The 22,402-nt window shown below is 39.2% G+C and overlaps 2 protein-coding genes across 6 annotated transcripts; one reads left to right on the forward strand and one right to left on the reverse strand.

Moving 5' to 3' along the window:
* The first annotated feature begins 1,065 nt into the window (after positions 1-1,065).
* On the forward strand, positions 1,066-7,832 carry LOC114762711 (ABC transporter G family member 3-like). Of its 5 annotated transcripts, XM_028952262.1 has the most exons (13): positions 1,066-1,185; positions 1,299-1,444; positions 2,054-2,679; positions 2,785-2,864; positions 3,314-3,600; positions 4,231-4,402; positions 4,651-4,764; positions 5,014-5,136; positions 5,800-5,991; positions 6,084-6,170; positions 6,767-7,039; positions 7,202-7,309; positions 7,450-7,832. In XM_028952262.1, exons 3-13 carry the CDS (start codon positions 2,208-2,210, stop codon positions 7,705-7,707), a joined length of 2,166 nt encoding a protein of 721 aa, XP_028808095.1. In that variant the 5' UTR covers positions 1,066-1,185; positions 1,299-1,444; positions 2,054-2,207; the 3' UTR covers positions 7,708-7,832. The 5 variants fall into 5 exon arrangements, with proteins under 5 accessions (XP_028808095.1, XP_028808094.1, XP_028808097.1 ...); XM_028952261.1 differs by lacking the exon at positions 1,299-1,444; XM_028952264.1 differs by lacking the exon at positions 1,299-1,444 and having other exon boundaries at positions 5,017-5,136.
* Positions 7,833-10,949: 3,117 nt separating this feature from the next.
* LOC114762761 (UDP-glycosyltransferase 86A2) lies at positions 10,950-13,057 on the reverse strand. Its single transcript, XM_028952334.1, has 2 exons — positions 12,479-13,057; positions 10,950-12,258 (listed from the first exon to the last, which is right to left on the reverse strand). The coding sequence occupies exons 1-2, from the start codon at positions 13,017-13,019 to the stop codon at positions 11,273-11,275; spliced, it is 1,527 nt and encodes a 508-aa protein (XP_028808167.1). The 5' UTR covers positions 13,020-13,057; the 3' UTR covers positions 10,950-11,272.
* Between the last annotated feature and the right edge of the window lie 9,345 nt (positions 13,058-22,402).

The raw sequence follows: 22,402 nt of genomic DNA on the forward strand, positions 1-22,402 counted from the left end.
CCAACATTTCTATTTAGAATCCTCTCAGAAAAAAGAGTTACATAAATAGTCGGCCAATCAAGTAGTAGGCGTATTTGCTTCACACTCGGGTTAGGACAAAGTTTCAACATAAAAACATGAAACGTAGAGTGAATTTTGGACTCAAGAAGTTATTTTAGTATAGCTTTGTCGGTATGCCTTCCAGATTAATAAAAAGTATACATTTTAAGTTTGACCTGATTTTTATGATGTTGAGATTAATTAATTGGATTTTTTGTCAGCTGAATTGAACAAAACCGCTTAAAACAATACTTTTTATATTCATGATTTTCACTCGAAACAATACCCCATCTCATGAGGCGCAAGCCAACATATTGGGATGTGGTTCAATTCAAGCCATCTTGTTGGTTGGGGAAAAAAAAGGTCAAGTATTAGCATAATTTTTCCCCCTCTTTTCATGTGTTCGAATTAAGTGTTAAACTTTCAATTCATGTAAAAAAAAAAAAAAAGTTTTGGAGATTGATTGGCTCAAGGCAAGTATAACTTCTTTTAAATGTGAAGTCAAGCAGGACAATCGATCAGTTTTATCGATGGTTTCCTTAAGGGTCCACTGTTCGGCGAGGCATAAACATGAAAAGAACAAACCTTGAAGCGTTTAAGCAGTTCTGATTTGTCACGGTGACTGTAGACTGATGTTCATTTTTTATAGCACAGAAGAAAGATTGAATTTATTGCCAATCATGAGATCACACCAGAACATTAAAAATGTTCTTGCATGACCCCATTGAGAATATAGTAGCATTTGATAGAGTGCTCCATTGTCGAATGATTTATCAGGTTTCATAATGTTATTATCATTACTCAAAGGGCTTTGCAATCAATTATTAAAGCATCAAGTCAAAGGGGTCCCAAAACACAGCAGGGTGGGCACCTGGTACCTGGAAGCCATCATCATTACATTGGAGAAAAAGAAATGCTACGCGGCGTAGGAAAAGACAAAAAAGATGGAGGAAAATAAAATAAAGATAAAGTGAGATGCGAAATGCTAACAAAGCATGCAAAAAAACCCCGGGATAGGCGGCTTCAATCAGTAGTGATCTCCCACTCAATATATTCAGAGCGTATCCGCGAGCTCTCCTGGTCATTGCTCAGCTTTCGAATTCACTCTTCTCTTTCTCCCTTCTCTTCTATCTTGCTTAGATCCAGGTTTGTTTCTTGCTATCTCCCCTATTTTTTCCCTTTCCGAACTCGTTTGTGGAGGTTAGCTCCATATGCTTTATTATAAGTGGTGGCTTTGTGCATTTTGGTTGGTTGGTCAGTGCAAAGTTCGAAAAGAGGAACCTTTAGTTTTCATGTATTTGGTTTTGCTGATGTCCTGCTACTTAAGAGGTGGGGCTTCTGCTCAATCTTTATTACCCGCGAGGAACTCTATGTGCCAGCGTACGAGGTTAGGCTTGGTCCTTGGGTTCGTCTCTTTTCTCAGAGAACACGTGTACTTTGTCTCGGTGAACAACTGAACATGCATGAGTTTTCTCTGCAGGATTTCATTCATGCTCTTTCACTAATAGCTTTATGCTCCTGACTATTGAGTTCTATGGCGGTTCTTCCCTCCGCCCCCTCCATGTTTATATTTTGGGTTTTGCTTGAAGATCTCACTGTGTGTGTGATTTTATCCGTTGGCTTTGCCATCGTATTAGGTTTCTCTTCTATGAGCAACAGTGAAGGCAGCAACACACTTGAGCTCTTAATGTGCTTATATCTTCAGAACTCTGGTTTTACTTTTCACCAAACCAAAACCCATCATGGAAATCCTAAGGAATATTCTACCTTATTGACTAGATTTTAAGTCATTTACCATAGACAGGCAAACTTATTTTGCAATGTCGAGTTTAAAAAGTCTTCTTTTTTCTCACTGTTCCCATTATCAGAATTAGTCCCTTCTTCCGCCCATGGTTACTTCGTTACCCCCCCCCTTTTTTTGTTAAAATAATTTGTCGTTGTGTTACTAAATAGCGAGAGTAGATGAAATTCTTGATTTGGCATTGACCTTTTGAACATTTCATTCCCTTAACAGGCTGCCAAAATGCAAAGAGTTCTGTTAGAGCCTGATGTTGAAAAAATGAGACTTATGTGCTAGAAGTTTAACAAGACAGCTGTATCGATAGGATGATGAGAAATATCCTGCTGACAATGATGTCTAATATTTGATGTCTTGAAAATTGAATATAATGGAAGAAATACAGTCTCAATCAGATAACTATAGGTCATCATCATCAGCAGCAAGCAGCCCAGCAAGCAGAGTGCCGTCAAGTAGCTTCTTTTACCTGCGTAAACCTGGTTCACTTAGACAGCCTATCTCATTTGAGGATTCACCAGAGTGGGAGGATACCAATATTGATGTTAGAGTTGAGGAAGGAGGTGACTCTATTAATGTTGCGACTACTTCAGCTTCTCCATCCCTTTCAAAGCTCAACAGCGGTTCCTTGCCATCCCCACATCTACCAGATGGTGCAATTATTCCCAGAAAAATTGCTGGGGCTTCTGTTGTGTGGAAAGACTTGACTGTTATGATAAAGGGAAAAAGAAAATACTCCGATAAGGTTGTCAAGAGTTCAGCAGGTTATGCATTACCTGGCACTATGACAGTGATTATGGGTCCTGCAAAGTCTGGAAAGTCTACATTATTACGAGCTATTGCAGGTTTTGAATCATGCTTCCTTTGTCCTTGCTTAATAAGCTTTCCATCTTGTTCATTTCTCATATACTTGAATGGTTAAAGCTAAAATGACTTTCCTTTTACACCAGGAAGATTGCATCCCTCAGCTAGAGTTTATGGCGAGGTTTTTGTGAATGGAGCAAAATCGCACATGCCTTATGGATCATATGTGAGTTCAGTATCTCACATTGTTGAGTCTTTGATTTTTTCCATTACCTTGATATTAATGAACGGTCAATCATAGTCTAATTATTCATCATATATCACACTTTTATATGCTGCATTATTCTAAGGTCAGAATCTTAATGATTGAAGTTGGACGTGCTAGCTTCAATGTGTCTTTGTGCCATTTTAGTTTTGGAAATAAGCGTTTTTTATTTCTGTTTGTTATGTTATTATGCATTTTCCGTACTGACTGATATGTATGGTGATCTCTGTTGCATCTAGGTAATTATGATTTTATATGCCCTTGTATTATCTTATTGTGTGTGATTAATTTGGAACTTGATTAACAATTAGCTTTTACAACATTTTCCTCATATGAGCCTGTAGTCATCCCAAGAAGAAACTTCTTCTGCTTTGGATTGTTTGTTTTAATTTCGTTTTTAATTTCTGCAGGGGTTTGTGGAGAGAGAAACTGTTCTGATAGGATCCCTCACTGTGAGGGAGTTTCTGTACTATTCAGCCCTGCTGCAACTTCCTAGTTTCTTTTGTCGGAAAAAGAGTGTGGTGGAGGATGCCATCCATGCAATGTCTTTAGGTGACTATGCAAATAAACTTATTGGGGGACATTGCTATATGAAAGGCCTTCCTAAGGGGGAGAGAAGACGTGTTAGCATTGCTAAGGAGCTTGTTATGAGACCGCATATCTTATTTATAGATGAGCCCCTTTATCATCTTGACAGGTGTTTATTTCAATTCTCTTAAACTTTTTTGCACTGATTTTCTCTGCTCTATATTTGGCATGGCACTTCTGAAGAATTCTAAAATTAGTTGCTTCATATTTACTCTTACAACAATTTATAATTTCATTAGTAGTTTGGCAAGTATTAGTTGACATGCATTACTCTATAGGATCTATGAAATGATGTTCTACAGTCTATCTCTGTATGCTAGACCTGGAAACTGTTTAGTTAACATGCTATTGCATCTATCCTTGTAGTTTTTCATGTGCTTCATGTGGTTCTCAGAATAATAATCTATGTTTGCTAGGGCCTAGACCATAAAGTATGAAATTTCTTGTAAATTACAAGTTTAATTATTTCCCATCTTTTTATATGCATTGCATTCATGTTACATCTTTTGAAGACCTAACAACACGAACTGCTTGGTCTATTCTCAGAGCATTGCATCAATGTTATTCATCCATATGCCTTATAGCTTTTATCTTGAGTAGGTCCCTTGTATCAACACACGGTTTAAGATGAGCTGCATTGTTCATGTCTTATGGACAGTGGGGATCCATACACTTCTTATATTTTCTATTCATGTTGATAATATTGATGATTCTTGCCATTTAATTAATTTTCCTTCAGTGTCTCTGCACTTTTAATGATGGTTACATTGAAGAAGCTTGCAAGCACTGGTTGCACTCTTATTTTCACTATTTATCAGAGTAGCACAGAAGTATTTGGCCTTTTTGACCGAATTTGTCTGCTTTCAAATGGAAATACTCTTTTCTTTGGAGAAACATTAGCCTGCTTACAGGTAAACAACAGTACCATCCAGCTGATTTGATCTTCCACATGAAACCTGAACGAGAAGCTATTAAGAAATCACCAACTAAAATAGAAGGAGGCAGATATTGATTTTTATGCTTGATAGGGTTGCTATTTGTAATGTGAAGATATGATATGAATGGGCTGCAAGATTCATAATATCCTTTTCTCTTACACTCTTTGCTTTTAAGTGCAATATTTACTGTATTCCTAACTGCTGTAACTCTGTTGATGAAGCACTTCTCAAATGCTGGATTTCCTTGCCCAATCATGCAAAGTCCTTCAGATCACTTTCTACGTGCAATTAATACAGATTTTGACAGGATAATTGCAATGTGTAAAAACTGGCAGGTACTTATTTCTAGTGCACAATTTTCTTAAGTTTTTAGTCTGGTTGGTGTTACATGAGGATAAGAATGTGAGAATTCTTGCACTGTAAACATATGTGGATATGCAACCTATATTTATACTTGAAACTATATTACAACTAGGGGAACCATGGCCAGATGATTAATCAGGTCAATGCATTGTTTTTCTCTTATTGGCTAACCAGATTAAATGTATTTGATACTATATTGACACTGTCAATTGTCATAATAGCAGGACGAATTTTCCTCAGTGAACATGGACACTGCAGTTGCTATACGGACACTTGAAGCAACTTATAAAACATCTGCAGATGCTGCTGCTGTGGAATCTATGATTCTGAAACTCACTGAGAAAGTATGTTGCTATTATATTGGTCGAACTAATTTCCTTATTCATCTAGTGATTTTGCTTGGTAAAAATTATAGTTTAGGCTTCAATTATCGATACATATAGGTATTTGTTTATGGTCCTTGATTTTAAACCATGTCATAGACGGGCGTAGCAAGAGGGGTATGTTCTTTGTAAGTTGTCATATATGCAGCGGTCCTTGAACATGGATAGATTAGATTGTGTTCTCACTTCGCAATATTTATTGTATGCAGATAGTCCCTGCATGATACTAATCTTTTTAATTAAGTAAAAAGTTAATTTAATTATTGGCATAGTTATTAAGTGGAGGCACCTAGTTAGGAAGCTATGCGTTTGATCCAGTCAAAGATACTTCTAGTGTGTCAAAGGGAGGTGTCCCTGTTGGTTCAGAAGAGTATCTCCGTCTCTCCTTATTGAGAAAAGGTGCCTCCAGTTAGTAGAATGGAGATGTGCGTGCCTCCACTTAGTAGAATGGAGATGTGCCTTTTCTAAATTAGCTGTGTTAACAACGAGTTCTTTGTCTGACAATGAGGCCACTACTTAGTTTTGGTGCATCCACTAGACTTTTATCAGGCTGTGTCTATGTCCAAGGGGAGTCACTGTTGAAAATTCCTTTTACATATATTTGAAAAGATGCTTATTTCACAGGAAGGCCCAGGTCTCAAAAGCAAGGGCAAAGTTGGTATTGGAACTCAGATAGCAGTCTTGACGTGGAGATCTTTATTAATTATGTCAAGGGAGTGGAAATATTACTGGCTTCGCCTTATTCTTTATGTGCTTCTCACACTCTGTATTGGCACTGTATTTTCTGGTTTGGGGCATTCTCTGTCGTCAGTTGTGGTGAGTCTCAGCATTGTGATTGCATTTTATCTTTCAATTGTTGCTTTTGCGGCTGTGCGCTTATGTTATGCTTCACATCTTCTGCATTGCAGGCAAGAGTTGCGGCAATATTTGTATTTGTAACATTCTGCTCACTTTTAAGTATTGCTGGGTTGCCTGCACTGAAGAGAGAAATTAAGGTAATCTTGTTGCTACTTGCATACAAGTATTGCTTTGCAACAATTTGAAAGTTTCCGTTTGATGTGCTGTATTATTTATAAAAGTAAGCATTATTTTTTCATATGGGATGTAGTTAGAATCTGTTCAGCCTTCCCCCCCACCCTTTTTATTTGATGCCCTGTCCTATGCAGACAGCAGCCACTCGCTTTAACACGTGAATTATATGGAGCTTGCTTAATTGAAATTTACAAGCCTAGAAACCTTTTACAATTCTCAAATTCATACTTTTGTTCTTTTCTCAATTTCTCCAGGGAATAATTGCTGGGCTGAGAAGCCCTTGTGACAATTTACTGCTTAAGTCATATATTGTTTCAAGTATAGTAAAATGCTAGCATTCACAGTTTATTTTGACTTTAAAGTAGGACGAGCACTCTATACTTCTCAGCAGCAAAATTGAAGAGGCAAATATGTTTTACATGCTTTTAAGTCTTCTGCTGCTGCTGCTGTTTTTGGTATCATTAGTTTTGACTTTATCAAGGCTTATGTTTTTTATTCAATGGTAACATTCTGCTCTCAAGACCTTTTCAAGGGAATAAACTATTTTGCTGTTTTGCAGATATATGCCTGCGAAAAATCTAACCAGCACTCCAGTGCATTAGTCTTTTTGCTTGGGCAACTCTTCTCCAGCATTCCATTCCTGTTTCTCATGTCGATTTCATCCAGTCTAGTCTTCTATTTCATGATAGGGCTGCGAGATGAGTTCAGCTTATTGATGTACTTTGTGCTGAACTTTTTCATGACTTTGTTGGTGAATGAAGGACTTATGCTGGTCGTCTCTACTTTATGGGAAGAAGCTTTTTGGAGTGTATTGACACTGTTGTGCATACATGTGAGTTCCATTGCCTGCTGATCAGTTTCTGTGTAAAACACTGACAGAACTTAAATGCTGCTCAATTAGTTTATATCGTACGGCATGTCCTATGAACTTAGGCACCGTTGATTACCAAGCATTTCCTAAACTAACCTTCAATGAAAATATATGCTGATTCAGGTGGTCATGATCCTTTCTGCTGGGTATTTCAGAATTCGAGATGCTATGCCTAGACCAGTTTGGATGTATCCAATGTCTTATATAGCCTTCCATACATATTCAATCCAGGCAAGTAGATGTGTTATGGTTGTACGTCCCGCATGGTTGGAAAATTCAACAGGCTGGCTTGTTTATATGTATGTCAATGACAATTTTTCTTTTTACATGGGGCTTTTCTTTGAAAATGTTTAGTGTATTCATATTTGTAGGGGCTATTGGAGAATGAGTATCTAGGCACATCCTTTGCCGTTGGGCAGGTGAGGACAATATCTGGCTTTCAAGCCCTCCAAAGTGCTTACAATATCTCCCCCGACAGTAATTCCAAATGGAAGAATTTGCTGGTTTTGTTTCTTATGGCGGTTGTTTATCGAATTTTCATGTTTTTAATATTATGTTTTTGTATGGGTAGAAAAATATCCATGTTCAAAAGCTTTCGGTGTAATCGAGAGACCACAAATACAAGATGATCATTGTTCATGTGAACCTGTCATTTCGTTTTGCGATCTTATCTTGAAAATTGAGGTGCAAACATGAAGTTTCTTGTCCGATACAGCCGTGCTTGATTTATTCAGAGATCGTTTTTACCTCGGAACTCAACTTTTCCATAAAAACTGTCCTCTTATCTTCTGCTGCGTTCCTTGCTTCATCCTGGATTGCGACCTCTGGATATTTCACGTTTCTCGGAACATCATTACTGTTGAGGGACGTTTAAGCACTTAATTACTTTAGGCATCTTAGTAAGAAACAGTTTACTATTCCTCTGAACTTTCAGACTAGATTTTAACAGCTGCCACCAAAGTGTGATAATGATCTGTGCATATAGATCGGAAGACAAATCTCTACTAGGGAAACTGTTCAACGGTCTCTCTCGATTCCGCTTGATGAAACACTTGAATGAAAATTGACATGATTGATGTGAATTATGATATGCTGCACCTAGTTTGTAGTGGCTGAGCTTGAACCTAATATAACTCATAAGAGATATTGATGGGTTTTAAAGGCTTAGATTGCAATAACTGATTTTCGAGTGTTCGGCATGGAATGGCGATCTGGAACATCCTCGATTTCGGTTATCGACTTCTCCTTTTAACATTAGTTCGTTAATTTATAAGCGTTCTTTCCATTTTCTACTAGTATTTTCTATGCTATATCTCTACATCACATCATTAAAATCAAGGAGTCTTCTTTCATTTTTTATTTTTATAATTATTTTTGAGATGATGTCGAGATATTGCATGAAATATAGTTATCAGTAGAGAATTAAGATCCCATGCTAAATAAAGAATTTTCATGGAATTAATAATAATATATTTTTTGAGAAAATTAGGAGTACATTTTAGGGAAATCACTATGAGATTCTAAAAAAAGAATATAATTACTAACAAGTCTCACAATAAATGAGTAGTATGGATATGTTGTTATTTTTTATAGGAATAATATTTGCGTCAAATTCTTTATATTTCTTATCAAGTTTTTTAATCATATATAGTCATGCTCGCTATTTTTAAAATATTATCATTAGATTATAAACCCACATGAAAAAATAGTACATATAATCATGTATGATTGGAGAACTTGATATATTGAATATAGGAAACTGGATATAAGTATTTTTCTTCTTTTGCAAAAACTTATCATTAGATACAGTTCACTTATTGTAAGACTTTTTAATAATTACATTCATTATTTAAAGATGATTTTTTCTATATTTCAATAGAACTATGAGTATCATCCGTTGATAGCAAAAATTAATTTAGAAATTAATTTTCTTCATGATACACAAGGTAAAAATGAAAATCTTTTTCAACTACTCCATATACAAAGAGTTTAGATACTCTTTTGACTATGCTTCTGCTCTCTCAAGACTTGTTTCGTGAGATATCAAGTATCTACTAGCTTTTTTCTCATTTATTTTTATTTTTACTAGTCATATCCAGCTATTTTAGAGCTTGCGCTCTCTTTCTTCTTGTCCTTGTACTTATTCTGTAATTTAGACTCATTTTATCCAAATATTAAAGGAAAGGACAATTTTTTTTACCAAAGATGAAGAGTAGAATACCAATAAAGAACCTTACTTTGATTCTTCCTCAAAATTCACGCATTGCATATTGGTAAATGGATAGCTTCTTGACCACTTAGATTTTGTCTGTCTATTGTTACGAGGAAAAAGTTCTAAAATGATTGCTTCAAAGTGGAATCAGTGACTATTGAACGTGTTTTTGCCATGAGATGTAGTGACTTAGATATTTAGGTTCCCGACGAAGCATTCCATACTCTTCTCAGAAGATCCATCAATGCATGCCCTACTGTCTTCTTCATCTCTTTCGCGGTGCTCTTGATCTCAGCCCTCGAATTTTCATCCATCGAACCACTCACATCCTCTGATGCCACCTCCTCCTCATCAGCCCACATCAATCGCCCAAGTTACATACTAGAAAATAGACTTTCTTGACCACATAGATTTTCTTTCCAAGAAAAACAAGATCCTTTTATTTAAAAAAAAAAGTTCCAAGATTGGTTGTTACATAGTGCGATTAGTGATTATTGGCCATGTTTTTGACAAAACTTTTGGGTTTCAAATCATTAACGAAGCGTTGCATGTTTTTAGCAGAAGATCTATTTGTCATCGTATCCCTTAGTGTCTTTCACGTCTTTAACACATTGCTCTTCAGCTATGCCCTTACTTCCTTGTCCGTTAAAAGGATCAAGCTTTCCAACACTTCCTCCTTGCTAATTAAGCCACACCAATTTTCCGGGTTAATTCCAATCTTCCAATGATCCCCCACTAGCTTCCGATTAGCAAATTGGACAGTCACTAGTAGGAAGCAGAGCAAAGGCACTTCACTCAAATGCCTTCTAATATTGAACGCCACGCGTAATTAGTCAGAAGCCCCGATTGCAGGGTGAGTAAGCACCTCCATTTTATTACAACAAGGGACTATCATTCCATGGCCATGAACGGCCCCTTCAAATCCCACCAATGGGAAGTGTTAGTCTTAAGAGGAGTCAAGATCCGGTGAAACTATCCAAATAAAGTTCACCTGAGTTAGCAGAAGACCATTTGCGATCTCGCAAAGGTCACTTCTAGGAACAAAGAGAGGGCTACCAACACACACACACACAAGACAGAGTCGTGACACTTGGAAGCTAGCCATGAGATGCAGTCCGAGTTTGACTAGAGGCCGATGGGCACAATCATAGCAAAGTTAAGTGGCATGTTATGTCTAATGGCAAAGAAATATGGGCTTGCAAAGCAAAAATTAAATGGGATTCCAGCTCTACAAAAAATCTGCACGCATGACTTCCTTCAAGGTCTTAGACGTTATTTGGTTCCAGATTTCGGAAGTTTTCCTTCCTTGGATCATTAATGCATGCCCCAATGTCTTCATCTCTCTCGTAACGCTCTTAACTTCTACCACCAATTTTTCATCCATCGAACCACTCACATCCTCTGACACCACCTCCTTCCTCATGAGCCCACATCAATCGCCCAAGTTGCATGCTAGTAAATAGGCTTTCTTGACCACATAGATTTTCTTTATAAAGAAAACAAGTTCCTTTTATCGAAAGAAAGCAAGTTCCAAAATGGATTCCTGTATAATGCGATTAATTCATCTTCAGTAAATACAGTATGTTACAGTAAATTCTCAAGAAAGTTCCAAAATGAGTTGTTATATTCAGCAGATTTTTTGCTCTATATACAAAGATTTTAAGCTCCTCGGACTTTGCTTGTGCTCTCTCTGAGGATGTGTTTGGTGAGATATCTAGCATCTACTTTTCTTTTTCTCATTTTTTTTTCTTTTTTTTACTAGTCATATCCAGCTACTCTAGAGCTTAAGCTGTTTTTGTTTTTGTCCTTATGCTTACTTTGTAGTTTAAACTCATTTTATTCCAACATGAATTTGTCTTTAATTTATAAAAAAGGTACAGAGTTCAATAATAACAACAAATTTTAATTTAACTCTTCCTCAAAATCTGCACATCGCATATCAGTAAATGGAGTGTTTATTAATTACTTGGATTTTCTCTCTCTTATGAGAAAAATAAGTTCCAAGATGCTTGCTTTAAAGTGGAGTCAATGACGGAATGACCATTAGAAGTGCTTCTAGCATGAGATGTAGAGACTTTGGTCTTTAGGTCTCTGACAAAGCATTCCATATTTTTTTTGGAAGATCCATTTGTCATCAATGCGTGCCTCAATGTCTTCTTCATATCTCTCACAGCGCTCTTGAACTCTGCCCCCATTTTTTCATCCATCAAACGATTCACATTCTGTGACACCTCCTCCTTCTTAACCAGACCACATGCATTGCCTAAGTTGATCCCGATCTTCCAATCATCAACCACTAACTTCCGATTGGTGAATTGATCAGTCAATAATGGAAAGCACAGCAGAGGAACCTCGCTCCATATGCTCTCTAATATTGAATTCCATCCACAGTGAGTCAAAAACCCTCCAATGGCCGAGTGAGTCAACACCTCAATTTGGCTGCACCAAGGTATGATCATCCCACGACCATGAATCGCCTCTTCAAATCCAATAGGTAAAGGATGCTGATCTTCAGAGCTCACAACATCAGGTCGAAGCACCCAAAGAAAATTCACATGGGTAAGCAAAAGCCCGTTTGCGATTTCTAAGAGATCACGTTTGGCAACATGGACAGTGCTTCCAAAAGAAATGTACAAGACAGAGGCACGAGGCTTCGAATCGAGCCATTGGGTGCAATCGGATTCGGACCAGAGGCTGGTGGGCACGGTGCTCTTAGTGAAGCCGAGTGGGAAGATGGGTCCGACGGCAAAAAAGGGGACATGGGCTTGCAGAGCAGAGATGGTATGGGGCTCCAACTCCTGAACCGTGTTGCAGAGCACAAAATCTGCACCTCTTACTTCTTTGAAGGCGTTGAAAATTATTTGATGGCACACTGTGGATGTATCCTTTTCTTGCAGATATGACATCATGTCTTTGGGATGGATGGCTTCCACGCCCGGTATATAGTCAATAGAGTCATCACGAGCATCTGACCTCCAAACACATGTACGTTCATGAGTTTAATAAGCAAGAAAATAATGAGACAAGTTACTACAGAACTGCATTATGTGTATTAATCGTTCAGCACATCTTCGTATATTTATGAGTATTATACCCGCAAGTCATGAAGTGATTACGTTATAGCTTACTATAAACAGAAAGACGTATGTATATATAGAAGAGATTAAACAGAGAGATAAACTAGTTACCCTGGCAAGCAAAATGACCATTCTTTCTGAGAAGGTTCATGTGGTAATAGAGAGAGAAAACCAAAGCAGGCTCCGTCCAAAAGGAAACATAAAGGAGGCCAAACTTCTTGGCTATCATGGACGGCCACACAAAGAAAGTGTCGGCGATCAAGCACGTGACCGGGGGCACAGATTGCTTCACAAGCTTCGCCACGAGCTCTTCCACGTGAGCCGAAAACACATGCAACATGGACTGCATAAATTGCTCGTGGTGGAGAGAGTGGTCAAACCCCACCGGAAGTCCGTCGGAAACGGTGGTATAGCGTATGTCGAGGCCGGAATCTCGGACGGCGGCAAAGATGTCGTCCTTGGGGTGGGAAGAGTCGGAGGCGGCTCGAGAGGTGTGGTGGTGGATGGAGTGAGTGTTGACGAAGGTGATGACGAAGCCACATGATGCGAGCTTGATTGCGAGATGGACGGAGGGGATTACGTGACCTAGAGTTGGGTAAGCGAAGAGAATGGCGTGAGGTGGGTGTTGTTCTGGTGAGTTTGGGAATCCCATGCTGCTCTCTGGTATCGTTAATTATAGAGAAGAAGAGTGGGTGGTCTCTTTCATTTGCGGTGGCCAGCCAGCTAGTTGGGTTTTAATTATAAGGAGTGATGTCTGCTGCGGCAGCAAGTAGCAAAACGAGTGAGGTGGATTCCATGTGGATCTGACATGTTCAGAATAATCAATTTGTGGTTGGTGGCATGTGGATACCTCTGCAATTTCCATAGAAATTAAATATCCCCCCAGTTGTTAAATTAATAATTATGAAGCAATTTGTTTGCTTAACGGCATCAAATCTATATTCTATCTATGCTATATATATCATTCACCTCAATATTTTATAAACATGTGATGTCCTCACTTCTATACATGATAATAATTGTCGCATACTCCTCTAATCCTATTTATAAGTCACTCTCAACATGCTTTACAAATTTAAACACAATAATAAATAAAAAGTAAAATTGTACATCTATACAAAATTTTTTTCTCAATAACTATAAATAGGACTAAAAAATATTTTCTCTCTCTTCCCTGTAAATAAGATCAAAGGAATATTCTATTAGATGAGATGTGCATGTATTGTCATTATATTAATTGGTCGCCTCAGGACGCGATCCCTCTTCCAGTTAAAGGAAGAATACCTAATATTAATAATAATGGTGCCACTTACTCTTCCCATCACTTCCATTTACAAGTTACTTTCAATCTTATACTATATCAACTCTCTATTAAAATATAGTAACTTTGTAGTTTTACTTCATTTAGTATATACACCTTTTAAAAAAATAGTTATCTATACTATAATAAATAAATGACAATACAGTATATTTACAATAAAAATTTAATAAATTAATTTATAAATAAGATTAAAAAAATCTTTTCCTTTTATCATATAAATAGGATTAGAGGGGTAGTCTCCAACCACTCAGAGTTTTCCCGCTCGTTTTAAGTCTTGACACAGGCTGGCTCTAGCTAAGCTGGCCCGACATATAATGGGAAAACTGTGAATTCCAAGAAGCTTACCTTAATGTACAATTAATAGAGAATTATATGCAAAAAAAAAAAAAAAAAGTTGATGGAAACTAAGAGCTGGCCCCCTCTTGCTCTTCTCCGAACCCAGCATCTTACGATGTCTATTCTCATTATTGCCAGAATTATAGTCGTTTTGTTATTTGGCATTTTGGCCACTATTATAAAAACACGAGATGGTACGTAACCCTTGATTGAAAAAACATGAAGGGTTGAACATTACGAAACCTTTTCGTGCTCATTAAATTTGGTTTGTCCACATTTAATACACATGGTTTAAATTTAATTTTTTTAATGAGTATAAAATCCAAAATAAAAAATAATTTTTAATTTAGAAATTAAATTTTTAACGAAGGCACGTGCTTGGCATGCCTTGCGTGATTGCGTCCCTGTAGTTTGATTCCGTAGTGGGTCGTACGGAGTTGGCCACTAGCTGTTTGTATTTTGTTGGATGTCATGACCCAAGAGGCAGTAAATGGGCTGGAGAATATCAGTAATGGGCCGAGTAGGAGACGCAGCCGAAGAGTTAGGAAAGCCTCATGGAAATTAAGAGAATAAATAGCATGGAGTGAGGGGAGTGAGGACAAGGAATATGACGTGACTTCTTTCTTTCTGTATCTGTGATTTCCTTTTTCCCTGTCTGGACCACACTGTGGTATTTTCTGTTATCCTCTGCTATTCTCTGACCATTCGGTTATACGTATCTTTTGGTTACCATTGTAATCCCGGAGTAACCTCTGGCCTTTTGATTGCAATAGAGTTATTCATCTCATACAGTAAATTGTTGGTTTATTAGCATCTGAAAGTGTGACCATAACAATTTGGTGCTTTCATTGAGAGTCGACGATGGCGGAGGCTACCAGATTCAAGGACATGCAAGCTGAGTTCAAGGCGGTGTGCGAACAGATGAAACACCATGAATCAAAGATCACCGAGACGATCCAGAGTTTGGGTGACATTGTTAAGCAGCATGAGCTGAAGATATATAAGCAAGAGACCAATAATACGAGCAGGTTGAATCGAATCGAGGCAGCCATTGAAGCGATGGTTCAATCCCCGGATACACGGTTTGAAAAGATCGATAAGTTGGAGGCTGCTTTCGCCGGGATGAGTAAGGAACTAGAGCTCCAGCAGCGCAATACTGAGCGTATTAATCAATTGATGACGTCAGGTGGGTCAACGATAGAGATGAATTCATTTGCAGGAGGGTCACACGGACAGCCATATCATTCTAGACAAATGAAGATTGATTTTCCAAAATTTGATGGGACTGATCCACAGAACTGGATATTTCGAGCAGAACAGTACTTTACGTACTATGAAATATCAGAACCACACCGTCTGGTCTTGGCAGCTATCAACATGGAGGGAGACGTCATTCCCTGGTTCCAGTTACTCCAAAAGACAAAGGTGATTTACAACTGGGCTTCATTAACTCGAGCCCTGGAAGCAGAGTTTGGGCCATCGCTGATGGAGCAGCCTAGATCAAAGCTCTTCAAGCTCATGCAGACTCATTCGGTGGAGGAATACTGCAGACAATTTATGGCTTTAGCGAATCGAACCGAGGGAGTATCTGATGATGCATTGCTGGACTGCTTCACGGGAGGACTCAAGCCAGAAACCAGGAGGGAGGTGATAGCGAGACGACCTCCAAATCTGCAGAAAGCCATTGAAATTGCGAAACTATTCGACAACCCTGAGACGACGGTCGGAACAAAGACGAGAAATGCACTAAGTCCCCAGGGGGTCAGCACCAAGACCGTGGGGCCAACGTCGAGTGGGTTTAATACAAGAAACTCTGCCCCGCCTCTGCTGCCTACGCCGACGACCAAACCACTCGGTCCTATAAAGAAGATGACCCCTGCGGAGATGATGATTCGGAGAGAAAAGGGGTTGTGCTATACGTGTGATGCGAAGTTTACACCCGGGCATAGGTGTCCCAACAAGCAGTATATGATCATTGACTGCGACGAAGAAGAGGGGCACGGAGAGGGACCAGATGCATCTTTTGGAGACGGTGTGGGAGAGGGTCAGGAGGAACCCGTCTCTATCCATCATTTATCACTCCAAGCGTACCATGGGTCACCTGGTAAAGCCACAATCAGATTTGAGGGAAGGTTGAGGGGAGAGAGCGTTCAGATCCTTCTGGACGGGGGGAGCTCTGACAGTTTCATCCATCCCCGAATTGCGAGTCATTTGAAGCTGTCTATAGAGCCTGTCCAACATGTACGGGTGATGATAGGAGATGGAAACTCAATGAAGGGGGAAGGTATTGTGAAGAAAGTGGTGGTGTCGATACAAGGACACCAGCTCGAGTTTCCTGCTTTTGTGCTACCAATTGCAGGATCTGATATTGTGATCGGGGCTTCGTTGCTAGCGACGTTGGGGCCTCACATAGCCAACTATGCTATAGGAGACTCTTATATCAAGTTTTATAATAATGAAGACTTCATAACCTTGCGTGGCACCAACCGAAGATTGACATATCGAGCCGAATACCATCAACTTCAGAGGATGGTTGATACCGATGCTGTGCTAGAATGCTATTTGCTGCAAATGGAAGCCACTACGCTGACAGGCAAGGTAAGTGTTACGGAAGAGGCTTTGTTACCCGACGATATGCAGCACCTTGTGAATAAGTATGAGGGGGTGTTTCATAAACCCCATGGATTACCACCTCCCAGAGAACAGGATCACCGAATAGTTTTGGCGGAAGGAACCAGCGCAGTGAAGGTAAGACCATACAGGTACCCTTACAGTCAAAAGGCCGAAATAGAAAAAATGGTGAATGAATTATTAGACGAAGGATATATTCAGCCAAGCACCAGTCCGTTCTCTGCTCCAATTATATTGGTTAAAAAGAAAGATGGTACTTGGCGTTTTTGCGTGGACTACCGCGCTCTGAATGCAGTCACTATTAAAGACTCATTTCCCATGCTGACTGTGGACGAGTTGCTTGATGAGTTGGGCGGTTCAGTGTTTTATACTAAGTTGGACCTACGTTCAGGATACCATCAAGTGCTCATGTATCCAGAGGATAGGGAGAAAACTGCTTTTAGGACCCATCAAGGATTGTACGAATGGGTTGTAATGCCATTTGGGTTGTCAAATGCCCCTGCCACATTTCAAAGCCTTATGAACTCAGTCTTTCAGCCTTTCCTACGAAAATTTGTTTTGATTTTTTTTGATGATATCTTGATTTACAGTCCATCATGGCAGCAACACTTGGAACATGTGGAACGGGTTCTTGAGACGATGGTGTTTCACCGGCTATTTGCGAAGATGTCTAAGTGTACTTTTGGGCAGACTCGAGTGGAGTATTTGGGACATATCATCACTGCCTCAGGGGTTGAAATGGACCCACAGAAAATAACTGCAATAACACGGTGGCCGGTTCCTCAGGATGTGGGGCAGCTGAGAGGGTTCCTCGGTTTGACTGGATACTATAGGCGTTTTGTCAAGCAATACGCTAACATAGCATGCCCTTTGACCAAGCTTTTACAGAAAGATGGCTTTAAATGGAGTGAGGAGGCTCAGCAAGCATTCGAGCGATTACAAACAGCTTTGGTGCAGGCTCCATTACTAGCATTACCAGATTTTTCGAAGCCCTTCATACTGGAAACTGATGCCTCTGGGAGAGGAATAGGTGCTGTGTTGAGTCAAGACGGACACCCGATTGCGTATTTCTTGAAGCAGATGTCACCAAGGATGCAGGCGCAATCTGCTTATGTCAGAGAATTATTCGCGGTTACTCAAGCCGTAGCCAAGTTTAGACACTACCTGATCGGTCATCATTTTGTGATACGGACAGATCAGGAAAGCTTAAAACATTTGAAGGGGCAAGTGATACAAACTCCAGAGCAAGAAACGTATTTACCGAAGCTTATGGGCTATGATTTTTCAATTGAATATAAACCGGGGAAGACAAATCAGGCGGCAGATGCTCTGTCTCGAATTGCACATATGGCTTTGATTCAAATTCAGTCTTCATTGATGGAAGAAATTCGACAAGCAGCTCGTACCTCACGCCATATCCAAGACGAGATAGTGAAGTGTGAACAACACCCTGAAACGATGATCGGGTATTCGGTGAAAGATGGTTTATTACTGTGGAAGGGACGACTGGTAATACCTCATGAGTGTGCCGAACTGATTCACCGTCTCCTGCTCGAATTTCATTCTTCGGTGATAGGAGGACATGTTGGTGCATTTCGAACTTTTCAAAGGCTAGCTAGGCTGTTTCATTGGTCTAACATGAGAAGGGACGTAAAGCGCTTCGTAAGACAGTGTTTAGTGTGTCAGCAAGCCAAACATGTACAAACTCATCCTGCGGGGTTGCTGGCTCCATTACCCATTCCCAAGGCTGTATGGGAAGATATTGCTATGGATTTTATTGTGGCTTTACCGGTCATTAGGGGCTATTCTACCATCTATGTGGTTGTTGACAGGTTAACCAAATATGCACATTTTATTCCCTTAAAAACATCATTTACAAGTCAACATGTGGCTGATGCTTTTATTCAGAATGTGGTTCGGTTACATGGTTTCCCTCGAACCATTGTTTCAGATAGAGACCGTGTTTTTATTAGCTCTTTCTGGAGGCAGCTGTTCAAATTACAGGGAACGGAATTGCGCATGACATCAGCGTATCATCCTCAAACAGATGGGCAGTCCGAAATCCTAAATAAATGTGTAGAAATGTACTTGCGATGTTTCGTATTTGAGTGCCCACGTCTGTGGCTAGACTATCTTCCCTGGGCGGAGTATTCATATAATACTTCTTATCACACTGCTATCGGTATGACCCCCTTCAAGGCACTTTATGGACGTGATCCTCCTCACCTGTTGGCCGCTGCGCTCTCCGATGAGCTACCCACAGATCTGTATCAATTGCTTCAGTTACGAGACGATATATTAGCCACACTGCAGCGAAACTTGCAGAAAGCTCAGGCTAAAATGAAGAAGTTTGCTGATAAAAAGAGAACTGACGTCCACTTTGACGTAGGTGACCTGGTATTTGTAAAATTACAACCGTATCGACAGCACTCCCTGGCCCTTCGGAAACACCAAAAATTGTCCCTCAAATATTTCGGTCCCTTCGTGGTTGAACAGAAGATTGGCTTTGTCGCTTACAAATTGCGGCTTCCGGAATCGGCAAAGATACACCCTGTTTTTCACGTTTCACTACTCAAGAAATGTGAGAATGATGTCGCAACACCGTGTGTTCCTCTGCCCCTTCTCACCGAATTAGAAGGACCAATTTTACAGCCCATCGAAATTGTAGAGAGCCGGAACGTGCAACGGGGAGGTACATGGATTCAACAGATCTTAGTGCAGTGGCAAGGAGGTGACTCACCTACCTGGGAAGATCTGACCGAGTTCCAACGGTCATATCCTACATTCGACCTTGGGGACAAGGTCGCGGTCTCAGAGGGAGGCAATGTCATGACCCAAGAGGCAGTAAATGGGCTGGAGAATATCAGTAATGGGCCGAGTAGGAGACGCAGCCGAAGAGTTAGGAAAGCCTCATGGAAATTAAGAGAATAAATAGCATGGAGTGAGGGGAGTGAGGACAAGGAATATGACGTGACTTCTTTCTTTCTGTATCTGTGATTTCCTTTTTCCCTGTCTGGACCACACTGTGGTATTTTCTGTTATCCTCTGCTATTCTCTGACCATTCGGTTATACGTATCTTTTGGTTACCATTGTAATCCCGGAGTAACCTCTGGCCTTTTGATTGCAATAGAGTTATTCATCTCATACAGTAAATTGTTGGTTTATTAGCATCTGAAAGTGTGACCATAACATTGGACGATGCAATTACGAATGAATAATCGCGAGGCATATAATTGTACGTTGAGACAGAAGCCATCTGAGACGGATTCATGGGTGTGCCCACTGCCTTGGAACGCACAAGCGAAGAGAGGTCCAAGCGTCTTGCCCTGTCCACCCCATGTTCCCCCGCGTGTGTATGTTTGTTTACCAGCCCACGACCCTCTGCCCAAAACGCGTGACCTATTTATCACCCAGCAATATGTTTTTATTTCCCATTATTGTTCCCCATCGATCTTATTGCAATTCTTAATTTAAATATCAAGATAAAAGCGTGTGTTAGGGTTTTTCTGTTGTTTTATTACCCCCTGTAATGTAATACTACTTTGTCTTTCATATTTACTTAATTTTTTTCAAGATAGTCTTTCTAATAATTGTAGTTCTAGCCAATATAGTTGATTAGTAATGATATTTTAGGAAAGACAACACTTATTTATTACAAATAACTAACTTAACTTTTTTCTTTAATTTCCTCAAATTAGTCAACTGGGTCTTATAATTAGGACCAGAGGTAGTATAACATAATGTAATTTAAACATGATTTCATAGGAAGAAACTTTAGATGTTCTTCCATTATGAAGCAGCCGGCTTATATAATTGATCAGTTTTTAAATTCTTGCTTGTTAAAAGGAATTTAAAAAAGTGTGCTCCTATTGATAAATCATGAATATGATGACATTGGACGGTTATTTTATACAGTATTGTTTATAAAATTTAAAATATAAATTGATTTTTTTTTTCAAGTCCCCTTTCCCCGATAGAGAAATCAAACTCAACAGGTTATGCATCCAAGAAACTAAAGAAAAAACATTATTTGGGCTTTGACCCCTTATGCATCCAAGAAAAAGAGGGTCTGCAGGAAAAGCTAGAGAAAACAAAGTTTTTTCCCCTTCTTTGTTTAAAAAAAAAAAAAAAAACAGAGAGGCAAATTTGAGAATCAATTTCGCCTAGGTTACCAAAACCTTGTTCGGCTTGCAAACCCAAATGGCTCATACTCTATTTACATCTGATTCTATGTGGTTGTACATACCAACAACGCAAAACACTCATATGTTATTATTCAAAAAGTATAATACTCCTTACTAGCAACATTGTCAGTTACTTCAGAGCTTAGGCTCTCTGTGTTTTTTTTTTTTGGGGGGGGGCTTCATACTCTGCATTTTATTCTAATATGAATTAGTTTTTTTTTTTTATCAAAAACAATACAAAGAGTTGAATACTAATAATAAGAAACAACTTATTATAAGCTCACATCCACTCTCATGTATATAAAGGCTTGTAGTTTTTAAAAGTTATATATTATCCATTGTACAATAATATCTGCCATAGTTTTTTTAAAAAAAAAAAAAAAATAAGTCCCTTAGCAGTGATTTTCTCTGGACAAGTTTTTGCCGCTAGACTTGGAGACTTTGACCTTCAAATCCGTAATAAAGCATTCTAGATTTTTTTTTTCCAGAAGATCCATTGCTTGTCAACGCACCGAAGTTTCTCATCTTTTTTAATATTTTTCCTAAATTCTCCTCACCATTTTTTATCCATCCAACGGCTCGCATTTTTCGATATCTCCTCCTCCCTTATCAGCCCACATCGATCACTCAAGTTGATCCCGATCCCCCAATCATCAACCACTAGCTTCCTATTAGTAAATTGATCTGTCAATAAGGGAAAGCACAGCAGGGGAGCCTCACTTCACATGCCCCCCAATATTGTATTCCACCCACAACCACAAGGAGTCCAAAACCCTCCAATGGCTGGATGCGTCAACACCCCAATTTGACCACACCAAGGTATGATTATCCCACGGCCATTAACTGTCTCATCAAATCGAAGGAGCAAAGAACGCTGACCTTTGGAGCCATGGCATCGGGTGGAAGCACCTAAATGAAGTTCATGTTGGCAAGCAGAAGCCCATTTGCTATCTCCACAAAAAAGTGTTTGGGAAGATGAAAAAGTATTTTTCAAAAGCATTTTTTTACCAAACAAGATAGACTCTTCCACATATTTATTTCGTATACCGTAAAAATATTTTTAAAATCATAACTTAGCTCCTGTCTAAACACCCCCCAAAGTGACGCTTGGCAATTATGGGCATAGCTTCCGAAGGACACGTATAATACGGAGACATGAGGCTTGGTAATGAGCCAATGGGTGCAGTCGGACTTAGACCGGTGTTTGAGCCTGCAAACCTGTGAGATGCATGGGCCTTAGTGAGGAGAAATAACGAAGAAGCAGAACTTTGATTTAACCCCGAGAGAAAATGAAGAAAAAAACTAGAAAAGTATATATATATTTTATTTGGACGAGAGAATAAAAGTGGGAGACTAAAGAAAAATTGGGGGAGAATTTATCTCCAACTCTATGGAGAAAAATAAGAAGAAAATTTATTTTAGAAGTATAGGCAAGCTGTACAAAATTCTTCGAAAACAATGTTATATCTCGTTCAAGATATATAATAAAGACGGTGGCTTCGGAACCGCGACCACCACAATTGGACGGCGGACTGGAGAAACATCACTACCTAGAAGACTTT

The sequence above is a fragment of the Neltuma alba genome, unplaced genomic scaffold (assembly GCF_004799145.2).
Source record: "Neltuma alba isolate B1F8T4 unplaced genomic scaffold, ASM479914v2 tig00011241_pilon, whole genome shotgun sequence".
Taxonomy (NCBI): domain Eukaryota; kingdom Viridiplantae; phylum Streptophyta; class Magnoliopsida; order Fabales; family Fabaceae; genus Neltuma; species Neltuma alba.